The sequence below is a fragment of the Rhea pennata genome, chromosome 2, assembly GCF_028389875.1.
Source record: "Rhea pennata isolate bPtePen1 chromosome 2, bPtePen1.pri, whole genome shotgun sequence".
In the NCBI taxonomy this organism is placed as follows: Eukaryota; Metazoa; Chordata; class Aves; order Rheiformes; family Rheidae; genus Rhea; species Rhea pennata.
The window spans coordinates 147,242,604-147,260,039 of NC_084664.1; the positions used below are offsets into that span (position 1 = coordinate 147,242,604).

The following is a 17,436-nucleotide window of genomic DNA, read 5'->3' on the forward strand; positions in this document are numbered from 1 at the left end:
TCCCATTGTCCTAAGCTATCAGGTATAGAACAGCAAAATAAAGTAGATGAATAAAATGGTCAGAGGGTGATACTGTTTGGGAGAATGACCTAAAGATAGTTTATCCTATGTGCAGAAATGACAAATGTTCATTTGCTTAAAAAAAAAAAAAAAAAAAAAAAAAAAAAAAGAGAGAGAGAGGGAGAGAGAATCACCCATTGATTTGGGATAATGAATTGATTTCAAGTGCAGAAATCTTAAACTTAAATGCATTTCCAGACATTACATCATGCTCGCCTCACTTGAATATTATCTTCTGAAAAAAAATAATTATTTCAGAGTGGAAGATTGTAAAGGTACAAAAGAATAAAATGTTTAATTGATAGCCAGTAACAAAGATATCACTAACATCCAGCTTTACTAGAAAAACAATGCAGTGCATCTTTTTCAATCATGTTTGATTGAACTTTGATATCACATGAAAAAATTTATAGAAGCACCAGATTTCATGAAATCTTTAAGTTTTGAGAGACATTGTGTAGATCTTCTGTAGTAGCATGTAATGCTAGTAAAATCAGAAACAAAATGTTTGAGATTAACACTGGAACTTGGTTGCTGGGTTTATCATTGCTTCACGGCTGTCACTGGTGGTCCTTCTGAAGTCTCAGACACATAAAGGACACACATTAGTACCTACTGGCAATCTGAAGTTGCATACTATTTTCACAAATCAGCCTAACAGACTGTGATCAATCTAACAGAGATTGTGGGGCTTTAATATAACAAATAATACAATCATATTCTTCTCCAATTCTGATAATCTTTTAAAGAAAAATCCTGCAATGCTGCCCTTTTTTTTGTGAAACAGATCACCAGATCATCTTTTCATCTTTTCACAGAAAAAGCAGAGACAGAGGCCTACAAAGTAAAAAAAAAAAAAAAAAAAAAAAAATAACACACACACACAAAACAAACAAACAGAAAAAAAAAAGGTAACTTCCTGCACAAGAGATCTATGCCATACTTACAATTTTGTACTAGTTAGGTAGTAGTTAGGACTTAAAATTGAATCTACACCCTGGAAAACAGATCTGCTCACCTACTTGTACAGCTGCATCCAAAATTTGAAATTGCTCTTATTTCACTAATGTTGGAAAAAAAATGATGGATGCTTCATAACACTTCAGCCAACTTTACTCATGGGTTGATATATAACATCTGCTTTAAGGACTTAGAAAAGAAATGCTGTCTTTTACCAAGACTTGGCTTATAGGCTTATTTTATTTTCCACTCCATATGCTGGTTCTCTATATGAAGCCATAAAACTTGTAGCTTTTAAATGATTTTCCCCACAAGAATGGCTTCTTGTATTGTCAAAGAATTTTTGCAGGATAATACATCTCGTATATGTACTAAAGCCAGTTGTATTTTACAAACAAAAATAAAATCAGATGTTTTTCATTTTATAGGAAAATAACATTTTCTCACTATTTCCTCCAGCAATTTTCCCCTCCCTTCCTAATTTAATGTCATTGAAAGTCATTAACTTTTTTTAATGTTAGAAAATACTGTATGCACTGTTAATAAGTATGCCTTTTATCTTTCTGCGGAAAGAGCAAACTTCAGCAGGTAGGCTACCTACAAGTTTCAGGAGCACTAAGCTTTTCTATGCTTTAAAAGAAAAAAAAAAAAGAAAAATAGGACTTTTCTGTGCTTTGCACTAGGTTGACAAACACAGGACTTTCCTGTAAATCTGCTTCTCAAGTCAAATGAAAAATTAATTTTAGTGAATAAATGTACACTTTGGGTTCATTGCTTGTTTGTGAAAGTAATCTAAATCTTACCACTTTAGCTAAAACACACAGAAAGACTGATAAAACAAAACATTGTTTTAAGACCGACAAAAATAGGGGATTTGAGTGATTACTTTGGCTATTTTATAGTCTTTACACCTGAAGTGAGTCTAAAGCTCATCTTCTAAAGAAGAAACATGGTTAAAAAAGCAATTGTCCATTTTTATTTTGTTTACATTGCACTGAAAATTTACATCATACTTTTACAAATCCTTTTTTCATAAAAATATACTTCTTTACAAAAGTGTATGCATTAATATAAGAGGAGTAGCCAGTTGCAGAAGAAACATTTTAAACGATCTCAAATGTATTAACCTTAACATTAATGAATGAATCATAGTTATTGCAGTCATTTGAATAAACAAGAATAAATAACAACCAATGGTATAAAATATAAAACAGCATCCTTTTAGTAGAATACAGTTTGACAGAGTTGTATGAATTTTCAAAACAAAGTGTTGTAAAATGGTTTATAAGAAATTCATCAAACATTATAGAAATCCAAGCAGCAATCCTGGGAACAATGATTTTTGGTAGGCACTCTCTATTACGGTAATAAAAAGTTTAGATTTTCACAGAATTATTAATGTCTGAAAGGGACAATAACAGATAATTCACACTGGTTAACACACAGCATTTATGAGTCATGCTATAAATGGAAGACAATGACCTACATCAAATAAATTACTGAGTTGCCATTGAATAACTCTGTTATGAAACAACTGCAAAACTAAAAGCTACATTTCCTTAGAAATGGCTCTGGAATGTCTAAAACTTGTATTTGAGGGCTGTGGAATCTGAATTGTCCCTAATATGGATTGCCCCTAATAAAATCATGGCTTTTCTTTTCTTTCTTTTTTTTTTTTTTTTTAATAATTTTATTTTCATTGCACTGTGGTAATATATTTAATTTTAAACTATTAACTGTAAGGATTTGTCTCCATAAAATACAGAGCTAAAATAAACATGAAAACACAGTATTTCCAAATTATAATCACCTCTTGTCTTGTAGGCACTAACCAAAGTCTGTTAGATTCTTTCCATCAACTTCAATGGGATTTTGCCATGCTCTGTGCATACATTTCAACAAAATGCTAAAGGAGCAAATTGACATGATACAGTCTAGATTTAACTAGAATGGATTGAAATACAGACCCTCATAGTTTTGATTGATTGATTTGATTCCTAATGTTTCTGTAAACTGCACCTTTTAATTGGGAATATCATTATGTTTTGACAACTGAAAAAAAACTGCAAAATGGTCACTCTTCTAAATGATCTTCATCAGTAAGCCCCATGACAAAGCACAATTCATCCTAGTATCTTGATTGCAAAATTTGTCTAATTGTAAGGTTGACAAGAGGAACGTAGGCACTGATTTGTACCCATGCACCTCTGGGTGTTGTTGATGAATACAAAAAAGGAGTTTGACTTGGAATACAGAAAGGAAGCAAGATATGGAACAGGGAAATAAATTCATTAACCAAGCTCCAAAAACTTAACATTTTATTTTTTCTTTTTGTAATGTGAAAAGAGTAAGTTGTACTTGTTGATTTTTAAATATCATACTCTGGAGTTAAAAATTAACTGATTCAAGAAAAAATAAAGCTAAACGGGCTGAATAAATGAAAAAGTGGTACAAACTTATGAGAAAGATGTAGTATGTGACTGTTAAAGAGAACTCAGTGACCTATTGTCTCCTGTAAGTATAGCTCTTATTTTCTACCTATATATATTTTTTTTTAACCCAGACCCTCTATTATAGTTTTTATAAAGCACAGAAGTACTGATAGTGGATGCTCCTCCAATATATGCAAATACATTTTATGTTTTAGAATAATCTTCTTTTTTAAAAAAAGCAAATAAACTGTGAGTAAGCACTCATGGAGTGCAGCAGATTTTTTGTAAAACTCTCCATGGTAAACATGAAGACGATTCTGATCCAGATTATGAAAACAAAAGAAAAAAGAACCCAACCCACTCTTGTCTATCATCCTCAGGAAAAGGTGACCCAGTATATCCTGAAAAGTGTGCTTTAATTTTTTTTTTTTTTTTTTAAATCAGTGAACTATACGTGCACTGTGTTGTGTTTCAATTTCCAGACTTTGAAGATATATCATTACCACATTATACCATTGTGCAAACAGTGTTCAAGTTGGGGTCAAATCGTACAGCTTTCCCTTCCACAGACTTTGCATTTGTATCATACATGGGGTTTTCAAAAGCAGCTTGTCCGTTATTATTTTCATGTACAGAGCATCCTGTATATTGTGTTTTAGGTGCAGTCCTATTAAAGAAAGACAGAGTAACATGTAAGGCATTTATGATTCATTTAAAAAGATGTTCATCTGAAAACTCAGTTAACCACCCCAGGAGAAAGAAGCATTTCTACTGCAATCATTTCTACTGCAATCATCGAATGATTAGTTAAAAATACAAGAATTAAGTCCACAGACAGATAACAGAGATTTTCTTTTTTCTCTGAAGATGCAACACATTTATCGAGAACTAATTTATAGTTGAAAAATATTCTTTTTTTTTTTTTTTTTTTTTACTAAGTAACTCAAAATGTCAGTTTAATCCCCTGACAACATTCCATCTATGTTGCAATGTAAAACGTATATTATATTGTAAATTATCTATATAAATTTATATCATACAATTTATAGAAAATGTATAAAATAATACTGTTTGAGCATCTGCATTCTTTCACACTCTGAACCAGTTCAAAATCAAATAGTATGGTTAAAAAATTATGGCACATCTTTAAATTAATGTTACCCTGCAGAATGTGTCACAAGTGTTATAGTTAGGCTACCAACATTAAATGACTACTTCGACTACTAGTAGGCAACGAATCACTGTCTTTGCAGTGATTAAATTTTCTTCAGTCTCCTAATGCTTTATAACTATAGAAAAAGATTAGTTGAAAGTAAAGCCAAAGAATTAATATTGATCTCAATAACATGAACAAACTGTTGTTGAACTCAGAAACAGAATGACACTGAGAAGACCATGATGGCTGTATGTAAGCATATACATGTGCATATAATTACATATGAACTAGTAACTTTAGATGGTGAAACAGTTCCATAATGAAACTCCTCACTGACATAATACTTGCATATACTTGCAAGTGAATAAACAGAGCGGCATTAAAATAAATTACTCAAGATATGACTGACAATTCTGTTTGTGTCAAAACAAAATACAATCTACCATAAGTAAACACAAGATCTACGCATTATATTATTCTCTGCATGCCAATAATTTTTCTTATCTATGTTGGTCTCAAAGAGAGAAATTTATAACATTTTAAATATGTAGGATTAAGAGTACAGAATGGTACAATAATCTGATCTCTCAATCAGCCATACCTAAATGCAGATAGGAGGAAATGTTTATATAACCATTTTGTAAACATTTTGTGTATTTTTAACAAATCTTATTTCACTCCGACAAAGTTTGAGGGCAATAAAAACACAAATTAATACAGAGATTCTATATAGGTAATTTATGCTTACCTTTGTTTATAAAGATAAAAGCCAAAACCTGCAAATATAAGGGCAAAGAAAGGCACAAGGATAGCAATGGCCACTGAACTACTATTTGTACCATGTGGTTGATTAGAAGAATTTGAACCCTCAGACATGTTAAGACCTAAAAAGAATAAGAAAAAATAAGCAATATAATATCTGGGTCTGTTACCTCTGACACATATTACTCCATGAACTTCAGAATTCAGTAGAAGTTAAAGAGCTTTCAGATCAAATAACACCTCATGATTAGATCATTAAAATGCATTCACACAGCTGTATGCTGAGTCCACCAGAAAACTAAACATATTTATCACAATATGGTATTCCAAAATGACGGGATGCTGAATGTCAGGAGAACAATACATGCACTCTGGGACGTAACTGTCTTCCTGTATGTTTCAAATTTTTGATGTTATGCTATGAAGCTTTAAATATCTTTTGAAGGACTTTTTCAGTATCTTAATTATGCAGATAAATAACATATTAATGTACTGAGTTACAAAAAGTCAAATTTAGAATAACTCTGTGTGTGTGTGTATTATATATACGTATATGTGTGTGTGTATGTATGTATGTGTATATACATATATAGGAAAGAAAAAAGAATACTCCATTCATTTAAAAAATGATTTAAAGGAAAGTGTAAATCACCTGAAAAGGCAAACTGAAAATTTATCACATTGTTTTTCTGTCAGTATCTAGTCTTCCTTCTTTTAATATTTTTCTACCTCTTATGCTTCGTGTATCAACAGCAGTGCCTAATTAAATCAATCTCCTGCTATTACATTATCTACATCGTCAAAATATACACCTTTTATATGAAGAAGAGAATACCAATTCAACTTCACAGTTCATTTTTAAACCTTGAAATAGTCCTCATAAGAATTATGTAGGTGAGTTAGTTTTCTGGCTTTCTCACTTGTATAAAGAAATATAAAGAAAATTATAAAAATAACCCAGATAACCAACATATTAAAATATGGGAATTTTAATTAAAAGTTGGAAGGAAAATTGACTAGGAACATTAATCAAAATATATTGTTTCAGAAAACAATTTTCTTGTTTCTTCAGATGAAATAATAACGTGGTAAATATGTTAATCTGTTCAATGATTGACCTGTTAACTATATTACTGACTTCTTTAATTTATCTTGTACAGATGTTAAACCTATTCCTGTAGGACCAGAATGATTCACTAAGGATGTAACTCATTATAAAAAAGTTTTGAATACATTACAGAAAAGATTCTCCCTAGTGAATAAAGAAAAAAATCCCTCTGAAAACTGAATGAAGAAATAAAGTTTCCATAAGAATCTACCAAAACATTTTGCCAAGGCACTCTTGCATTTTATATTACATGACTTTAAAATATTTTAATATTTGAAATAAGTTCATATAGGGAAATTACTTTTTAAATATTAAAGGAAATGTTTTCTGATGAATATATTCCTAAAAACTGTTCTAAAAACACCTGCATATCAAATACCATGGAAACCAAGTTAAGAGCTCAAAGTATTATGATTGTAAAAAGGGAATAATTTGCTTTTACCTCATATATTCATTAATAAATACTTCCAGAATATCCAAGAATTATTAATATTAAAAGAATTTCTTGATTTTGTTCAAACAGTAAGACTGCTAAGAGTGAAACATTGTGGCTGGAAGAACCTACATTTGCTTCTAGATACAATAATTTTATCTGAAAATAAGTTTTCTATTTAAGGAGGAATAGGTAACAAAAAGTATTTCCTCTTCTAACACTTTCTCAATAGTATTTTAACATCTGAGAAATTGTTCTTAACTAAATTCAAATTCTTTGTAAAGAAGAAATACCACATTCTCAAAGGACACAATAACTGCATGAAATTTTTTTCTCCTTAAATAAGCACAAAACAGAAGCATCTGTGCTACCAATGCTATCTTCTCCAAAAAGATTAAATAGTGAGTTTAGAACTCTGAACTGAACTTATTGAATTTACTAGTTCTATAAGAACTGAATTTATAGATCCAAGTCCATTTTCAGAAAATAAATACTTATCAATTCAATAAAATTTGTTTGTTTTAGGATTATCATAAGGAATTGAAAATATGCAACAGTATTACTCTTCTATCAAGTAGGTTTAATGTTGTTTCACTACTAGAACTAAGGTCTATTTAGCACGGTACGTATTCTAAAACACATGCTTTTTAAATAATGATTAAGATGTAGAATTAAATGAATTACATACATTCTTATAAAAATATTGCTCAAGACACTGCAAATATATAGCTATAATAAGCAATACATCACAAGGCAATTGTGACTTCATATAGGACAAACTATTTGTAAGCAGTACTTTAAATGTGATTTCAATATTATCAGTACTGACACTTTACAGAATACTGATATAAGCTCTTCAGAGGCTCTTATTCTGTAAGATATAATGAAACAGAATATGGGACTGAATTGGAAAAATATTATAATTTGTTGAATACCTAATCTCTGAAGTCCAAATTGCCCGTAATCTTTACCCTGGATGAATCCTTGAAAAACATATGTAGCTCCATCAGGTTCAGCAGAAACCTGTAAACAAAAAGCACTTAGAATTGAACAGGGAAAAGTTGGTTACTAGTATCTAGTTGCTCACAATTATTCCTCATTAAAAAAAAAAAAATAATAAATAGTACTCCTTCTGTTAGGAAATGTATAAAGTACAAAAGCAAAGACAGCTGCTAAAGGTAAAACTTAGAAATGCTACACTATGGCCAGACACAGTACCTTACACTACCTTGAAGCAAATTATTTTTTAAGCCAACAAAACTGAAACAGTCTAGCAAATCAAGAAGTCAGCATTGCTAAGGATCTTACATATTTGAGTTATTTAAGTTACGTGGAAGATAATCCTACAGAGGCAAGCACTGAGGTGTTAATAATCACTTTAAATAAGAAAGTCCCTCCATTCAACTTACAGATAGTTATTTTGTTCATACTCAGTGCTCATTAGAGTAATTAATTATACCGCAGTACACAAGAAAAACATCGAATGAGGCTTTGGTACAAGAATAAGATATGCTAGTATAAACCTAGAAGACCTGGGGGAATAGGAAAAGGGTTGTGATTCTATGAGTATCTCCCTTACTAGATTAAGCATGTTCAGAACTAAGACGTTTTACTCAAATTTACTGATGCTTTCCTTCTAGGATAGTCTTTTGGCAAAAATTTAGTGGTTCCAAGGCAGTTGCCTTCACTTCCCTTGAGGTTCCCTCTCTTACAGCACCAGCATGTTCTCAGTAGTCACCTGAGGCTATGTTTTCACTGAAGAAAGCGCACATTTTTCAGGTGATATTTTCTACTTTGGGGTAAGTAGTAGTGCCAAAAGTTTTTTAAAAAATACAAAATAGAATTTATAAATACCCTTCAGATTTTAAGAAACCTTCTTTCATGTACACCTCTATTGGTGGCATGGTATAGCTTTACTAGTACATACAGCATAAAGGAGACAGGTATGTGTACAGACAAATTTATGAACAGCTGATGAAAAACTGAGAGGCTTTAATGGATGGATGGATGGATGAGTGTTCATCACCATCTTCACCCAAATTAATTTAGGCCCCTTCTTTTCTGATAAGTATACTTTCTTCTCTGGCAAATAAAGTGTCTCAGATCTCCAACACTTAGCTTTTTCTTGGCACTGCTGGTTTCTCCTCTGCTTGTTCTTTGAAGGGATTTCTTCATAATTTAAAAATATCCAAGCCCCTCCTTCAGCTCTCCTCCTACTCATGCACCCTCTTCATCTCTACAGAAAAATCTCATCCCAGAACCTCCAAGGGGCTTAACAGTAACTGGAGTGATATATTTAGGTTTCTCCATCTATGTAACAGTTTAGCTTTTTCATAGTATTTTAAAGAATATCACCAAAACTTAAAACATGACTGTTAAGCTAATGACGAAAATTACTATGATATTATATGATAATGGTAAGAAAATGTCTCAATATCTTCCAATGACATTCAAAGAGAAGCAATAAATGCTTCTTTGCTGCCATGTGCTATAATAATGCCCACAAAGCATGGCAATTCCCATATTTTTCCTCAAACTGGTCCCCTACATCTTTCAGTAACATTTTCATTTCTTTTAACAGATCATCATTGTGAACAGCATTTCACTTGGTATGTCTGAACATTATGGATGCAGAACACCAGCATGATTTCAAATAATAATAAAAAAATCTCCTTTGCCTTCTCTCTCTTTTGTAGTACGAATATACTCACAAAACCATCCATTGCCCATTTTTCCTCTTTCAACTTGCTTGCAGAAGTGTGAGAGGGTGCTTTAACGAGATAGATGTGGAGCATTAGCCGAGCTTCTTGGCTTTTATACACTCCTGTAGAAAATAGTTTTAAAGTTTATATTTGTGTTAGGTAGACAAGTCATTTCATTTTTAAGAATAAGCGTTTAATTTCTTGCCTTAAATAGGGAAAAGAAGAGTAGGTAGTATTTTCAACATTTTATTTTAGTAAGATATATTCTTTTATTGAAGCTAAAATATTTTGTGGAATTATTTCTATTATCATAGAATTCCATTATCATAGAATTTCAATGTGAAATGAAACTGTTTAATTTAGCCCATAGAGCAGACAGAACGGAAACTATTCACACAACTGCCTACTCAATAGTCATGGTAGAAACTCTTGATACAAATAAGAAACATTGACATGATCTGCTTTGAGATGAAAAATATGGATCTGGGATACAGTAGAGTTTTCCAGCAAGAAGGCAGAGTTTTTTGTACACGTTCAGAAGAAAATGGTGAGTGTCGTTATTGTGTTATACAGAATACCACAGGAGAAAAATTGGAATTAAAGAGTTGTCACATCTGTCTTGCTGGTAGCTAATCTGAAAAAGATAACACTTTTAAAATGGAAACAGTTTGCAGTCCCGGATAATTCCTCCTAAGAAAAGTCATTTAACTTTGACCTCTGTGTTAGGAGTTTAGTCACTCTAGGCTCTCATTACAGGCTATGAAAAGATATAAGCATCTCAAAAGTCCAGTTCAGACTTTGATGCAAACTGCCTTGCTCTTTTCAAAAGCTGTAGTAGGAGGCGGGACAGTGAGGTTCCTAGTTCAGGTTTCTCATTTATGTGCCGAAATTCAGAGAAGAGAAGCCCTCTCTCCATACTCAAGATAGGCAATTATCCTATACGGTATGAGGAGTATGGATATATATAACCATCTGTGGGCTAACAAGCAGCCTTACTTTTGTATTAACACTGCACTGAGTTCAAATTCATATGCCTTGATAAAGGTACAATTTAGTCTCTTGTTTTAAGGGCTGCATTACCTTTATCATATAGCTCTGTCACTTCAGAATTTGGACAGCGAGCCTCTGATTATCACTGGAACTTGGCAAAAAATCATTCACATCTGCCATGAATGTATTGTATAAACATACACTAGGAAACATTACATGATGCTGCAGCTCTGGTGTGTATACTTGAGCATGAACATTATGTATGAATGCTCAAGAAAGAATATAGAGAAAAATTATCCCACAGAGCAAGACTCCACCGTTCTCTACTAATTTACAGTGATGGATTCACAGGCAATTCTCCATGAAAGGGTGATGTGCTTCTTCAGAGCTGGGCACTAGTTTCCTAATGGACAAGACAGTGTCTAGTCTGAGCCAAATCAAAATAAATCCTCATAGGCATTTTTGTACAGCTGTACCTTCCTTTCCTCTTAACGCCTATAATTCCTATTTTCACTCAAGCTACCCCACTTCTAACCTGCATGACAGAGGTGTCTACTACAATCACTCCAAGCAGAGGTGTCAAAGAAAGCAGAAGTGGGGAAAAAAAAAGAAATTTGAATGATGCAAAGTATCCACCAACAAGATGGAATGCAAAACAGTGAGTATTGCAAGGCGAAGAGAACTACTTTTCAACTCAGAAACACACAAGTCACATACAGGAAAATTCAACTTTGACATCAAAATATCTTTTCAGTCCATTCAGATTCTTGACCCTAAGATACTCTTTCAATATATAGGAACTAATTTCCTATCTATGAAACGGGCAAAGAAAATAGCATTAACTACATTAGAAGGAAGCTGAAGTATATGCAATGCCTGTATGTAGAGTACAAATGGGCATTTGCAGTAACCTCATTTGCATCCAGCTGGGGAACAATTTTATTTGCAGGAAGCTTGGGTGAAAAAGTACAGCTTTTACATTTGATCATCCTATTCTGTGAAATACTACATTTGCTAACACCCTCATGGAAGATACATGGCTCAAGCCAAACAGACAACACATGATAGAACAAATTGACAGAGACGTAAAAGAAAATACAGTTGCCAGTCAGAAAATATTTTTAGGAAACAGCCAGTCTGTATATGACCCCTCAAGTATGATTCCCAGAGGAGACCTAAAAAATACCTTCAAAAACACAATCCTGATGAAAAAAAAGTCATTGCTTTACTAGATATTAAAAATTATAAACTCAGCAGAGACAATTACATGCTTCACAGTGACCAACCCCCTCAAAAATAAATGCACTCAACTTTCCCCGTCTCTTTTACTAGTAGGCTAATGGCCTGTCACTTATCTCCGTGCTAACACCTCCATAAAAAAACAGTCGTGTTAAAGTACCTGAAAGAAAGGGGTCCTTATGTGATGAAGAAGCCTAAGAACAGCCGTGTCCAGCCTACACTTAACTTCAATTTTTAGGTTTTGTCAGCCCCTTGTGAAGGCTGTCATAGGCAGATGGTGAGGTTACATGAAAACAAGTCTTCAGTGACAATACAGATTTAAGGTGGTTCTTCCGTGCTGCTTATCCACGCCCCTGCGCTACAGCCTGCCACTCCTGTGGTGTGGCAGGTCCACTGCTTGCGTGGCTGTGCTGTGAATTCAGTCAAGAAACTGATGGGGTTTGAAAAACAAACCAAAATTACAAACTCAAACAATTTTATAGTATTTTTGTTTGCTTGCCTGTCGAGCCAGATCTGCAGTTCCCACAGCATAAAGAGCTGTGAACGTTGCTGTTCCAGCATAACCATGGTGACAGTGCTCTGTGGTGCAGGGACAGTGGGAATAACATAAACCAATATCACAATCAAGGACTTCTTCTGAAGCCATGAAAGCTTGCTGATTTTTTCAATTATATCAGCTAGTCTGACAAAAGCTTTTCTCTCTCCTTATTCTCCATGTTCTTTACTTATCTCCACTTTGCTAGGTCAACACGTATCAATATCATCATACTGTTTTTTATCCATTAATATGCTGCTGTAGGGAAATTTTATCACTTAAGAATTAAGAAAAAAGAATAGTAATTTAAGCTTATTTATAAGCTTAAGCTTTAAGAAAGAAGAATGAGAATTAGGATGATTTTCTCTCTCCTTATTCCCTATTAACTCTAACTATAATAAAAATCTGGAAAACTAGAAAAAGTGGAGGAAAAAGTGCACAATTCCCTTAAAAAAGGAACTGAATTAGAATCAACATTTTTTGATAAATAAAAAGTTTCTCAGTTGTTGCAGTTGTTGAAATTTTAAGTGTGAAGTATAAAATTACAGGCAATAAATGTATATAAAGCAGCAAAATTAAATTCAAATAAGTTTTTCTTCTCCCCTACCTGAAAGCAGCAATTCCATATTGCTGTTAGTAAGTGTTGCATTTACTCTTCCCGAAGTTGCATTGAAACTGGTGACTGTCAAAGTCATAGGCTGTTTCTTGCTTTTGTAGTTGTAAGATCCTTTCCATATATAATTTTGGGCAAATACGTCATCAGGAACTATGCAGACATCAAACACATTTCAATATATACAATATTTAGTAGTTATGAAGTCAAACATCCAGCAAACTGTATGATAAATTGGAGCAGTTCCTCTATTCTCCTCTCTCTACTTGTTAGCTTTATTGGGCATTATCTTCACGTATAAAGCACAAAAAGCTTACATGAACATTTATGAAAGAAATACGTTAGTACTGAAGATCTCAGTCACTGCTATGCCTTCACGTGTTTCTTTCTTCAAATACAGACACGTGCTAAAATAAAACTAACTTTGTAAGGTCTAATTTAATGGCTGTAACCAAAAGATCAGATTCTTCTCCTTGTGAAATCTATTCTGGGCCAGTACAGACAGAGATGTACAGCTAGGATTAGGTTTAGCAGAAATTAACATCTATTTAGATATTAAAATCTTTGTAAATATACCTAAATGATACTACTGGCTTATATGTATCTACTTTAACATCTGCCCATATAATCTTTAATGTAAACATTATTTAAGAACTTTCCCTCTCAGGACATCTAAAATTCAAGATTTGGACACACTGGAACACCTGATAGTCATCTTTTACTGTTTATTCTATGGGCCACAGAGACAAGGTGTCTTCCCTAAAGAGGGAAAAATATCCCTCATACATTTTATTTGTGCATGCATACAAGAATTTTTTGACAAATAAATGTGTAAGAGAAAGCACCAAGTTTGAGCCTGCAAACTGGAAGCAAGGGAACAGCCTGGTGGAAACAGTTTTATGCTGTTTATTTGTGCTCTTCTGCTTTTCCTTCACTAAGCTTCAGAAAAGCTGAATCTTTACGTACTTTATGTGAGCTTTATGTACTTTATTTGCAATCAACTGGGATTTTGCAAAAAGTTTCTGAATGGAAAAATTGATAATATTACTCCCATATATTTCCCCCAAACACAAAAACTTTGAGATCAATGTCCAATATATTATTAACAAGCTATTTTGAAGGAGAAAACAACATGTTAAAAAAAGTACACAAAAGGTATTACTCTTGAAATCTTTTTTTCATATTAGTAAGCATTTAATAGGGTTATAGTCAAAGGCTATTTTAGTTAAGGAGACTTGTCTCTTCAGAAAGTATCTTCAGAGAACAGAGAAAGGCTTCTCCAAGATCTATTCAGGACAATAACAATGTTTTTTTCTGGTACAATGTTTGGTAATGCAGAGTGTTCAGTATTATAAGGGTTAACTTTCATGGATTATTTTTCACTCCAGCTAACATAGCTATACATATCCAGCCATCAACTGAGCAAAAACTTAAGTTCTTGGACTCCACAGTATAATCACTGTTGATAAGTGCTATCTCTGCTCTAAAAGTGGTCACACAAAAGATTCACTTTTTCAGACAGCTTCTATTTCTGACAGACTAATATAGTTTCTGCATGAGTACACTGCGTAAGGTTTTACCGAAAACAAAGTGACTTCAGTGAAATCAATAAAACTATTCACAGAGTAATAGTTGGAAAATGTACACAGATACAAATTATATAAAGTCTGGAAGGGCTTAAATATTGGGGAATAACTAATGCTTTCCTTGTGCTGTTAATACAATTGCTAATTTGATACCCTTATTCATTCTGAGCCATTCTGTGTAGTTGAACTAAACAGACTCTGTTTGTCTTTTCTACAGAAATAACATTTAAAACTATATATTTATCAAAGTACTTACCACTTAGTTTGGGACTTGGTGTTCCCAAAGCTGGTCTGGGATCCTTCACCAGTATTTTGGAACCAGCTGATGGAAAGAATGAATGACCAAATGACAAATCATGAGCAAATTACCACCTAAAACCAAGTAAAAATCACTTCCATAATGGAATTCATTCATTACATAGGTTATAAGATGCTGCTTCAAATTGCAAAATTTGACGAAAATTTGAATGAAGGAGGAAGAGCCTTGGTATTGCAGGAGCACATGCCCACTGATTTCTTCCACAACACATTTGCTTTCAAGTCACCTGGATGCTACTAAGTTGTTTGCAATAACCAAACAGTGTAGCTCTCATTTCAGAATCTACAGTTTTGGACCAGGCATCTAGTACGTTAGATGTCTTCTAACGTGCTATATGACCTAAACTGAGATTCACATAAAAAAGCAACATGGGCAGTGTTTTGACTGGATAGCTATGTAGCACCAAACAGTGAGAAGATACATAATAAGGGTGTCTTAAATCATGTTCCTTTCTAGGACAGGATTATCTTCAACAGTACTAAATGAAGTATTTCCTTGTTTCAGGACTGAAAACCCAAAGATGCATTAACAATAGAGAAGGTCTCTATTTCTTTTAAAGTATGACAGCAGCAGAAGAAATAAATGAGGTTCTCCAAAGCATCTCCAATTGCTCAGCTAATTTGATCAGTAGAAGTAGGAGATCTTTTGTTCTGGAGTTTTGAAGAACTTCATTTGCAGTTCTTCCGTGCCTAGTGCAAGAACTTTCCCCCTCTGAAGATGATGCATTAAATGCAATGGGGCACTACCACTTCCTCCGGCTGAATCTATTTTATGTTGCAGAAACTAATTCGGATTCACGGGGCTATAAAGAAGACAAATAATCTCCTAACGTAGGACACTCATGTGATACTAGTCTACATTCCTTGCTCTAATGGTTATTTCAATATTTTGTATTTTGGATCTTGGTTTGGAACCCAGACCTTCCCTCTCCCTGGTTGGTACTCTAAAAAAATAAATAGACAATAAAAGCAACAACCTTCTCCCTGAGTGGATTATTTGTCTGTATAATAGGAAACTTCAGCAGGAAGCACTGGAAATGCTTTTTTGAGAATACTGAGAATAACCTTTTACAGAATGCATGCTCTTGGCATATATGTTAAAACTGGCAAGGAGGGAATTTAACATAAGGGCCTCATGGCCTCCCCATTGCTCTTACTATTAATTGATCAGATAAAATGGGCACAGCAACATCTCTATTTCCCCTGCATTTTGCAAAAAACTATTGAACTTCACTGAACACAGCTGATCTGCAGGGCATTCTTTAACAACGTATGCTTTTTGACTATATCAAGCTCAAGTTAGAAACAACTGGATCACAGTTCCCAAAGGGCATTAGTATAAACAATTGCCGAGTACATCAGCCTTGTCAAGGCGGATACATCTCTTGTCACGCTCAAAAGTGAAATTTTAAATTCAAAATACAATTGAAATATGATTTAAATTTTAAATACAGAATTTAAATACAAAAACCAAACTAAAACAAGGTAGCTACAGAGTTCACATTTTTAGGCCCAAACACTTGTTCCATAGGACTTTCAAGATTGCTGTTTTGTATTTAAAAGACAAAATTCCGCCTTAATCCCTCTACAGATCCTTTTATAGGATCTGTATACAATCCACTCCAAGTTTTTTATTCCTCTTCATCTCTTTGTATTTTTTAAAGTTCATCATCACAAGTGAACAATCTGACCAAGTGCTTTTCTCCCGTCTGCAGGAGAGACATGTTTCACCTACCACCTCTCTGTGTACTTAAATATTTTCAATATCACCTAGAGATGCTTCACTTTACCCAATTAGAATTAATACTTCACCATATGCTGTTCATTCTTATCTTTCTCCACTATTGAACAGCAAAAAGCAAGACTCTGATCCTAAACACCTCCCTTTCTATTAATCTAGTTTATAAATGCCACCATTTGTAAAAGTAGTAAATCAAACACTTCTCAATAAAAAAGAAAGAAGTCAGTGCTTTCTACTTGCTTTTTAGAAGTTGGAACAGCTGTTAAATTCAATATCTTGCAGCAATAGAGAAGAAGTAGTTTTACTGCTAAGGGGCATACCTTTGGGTTTGCTGCTTTCACACACATCTTCTAAACTGAAAACAGGCACCTTTCACTATAAAGCTTTCTATATCACTTAATACCTTCCCTGAAATGTTTTGGGTTAATGAATCATGGCATTTATAGCTCTAGTAGCCACTTGGCAGTAAATACCAGAGACAAAAAGAATTTTCATGCAAAAGTGACGAAATACCTTCTTAAGCCACCTCTATACTGCTACATCCCTTCTCTTCAGGAAGCAGCCATACCTAAACTGATGAGAGTTGAATTTATTTTTAGAGGAGATTGTACAGATGGTATATTGCATTTGGTCCCGGGTCTTCTCTATGTCTTTTATTGGACACCTCTGGTCCTAAGGTACAGTTATTATACATGGTCTTGTTTTCAATTCAAAATGTTCAAAGTAATTCTGCAGCTCAGAGTTCTGCCTTTATGAAATGAAACTGAAAAAAAAGTCTTAAAAGTGGGGAATAAAAGTATG

The 17,436-nt window shown here is 33.5% G+C and overlaps 1 protein-coding gene across 3 annotated transcripts in view; it reads right to left on the reverse strand.

The window, feature by feature from the left end:
- Nucleotides 1-3,959: 3,959 nt before the first annotated feature.
- The window catches only part of CSMD3 (CUB and Sushi multiple domains 3), a 683,676-nt gene continuing 670,199 nt past the window's right edge, over nt 3,960-17,436 (reverse strand). For all 3 annotated transcript variants that reach the window (XM_062568389.1, XM_062568388.1, XM_062568387.1), the window contains 6 exons: nt 14,833-14,898; nt 12,985-13,143; nt 9,623-9,735; nt 7,847-7,934; nt 5,357-5,492; nt 3,960-4,119 (listed from right to left, as the gene is read on the reverse strand). In XM_062568389.1, coding sequence (XP_062424373.1) covers nt 3,960-4,119; nt 5,357-5,492; nt 7,847-7,934; nt 9,623-9,735; nt 12,985-13,143; nt 14,833-14,898 — 722 coding nt within the window. The remainder of the gene's footprint in view (nt 4,120-5,356; nt 5,493-7,846; nt 7,935-9,622; nt 9,736-12,984; nt 13,144-14,832; nt 14,899-17,436) is intronic.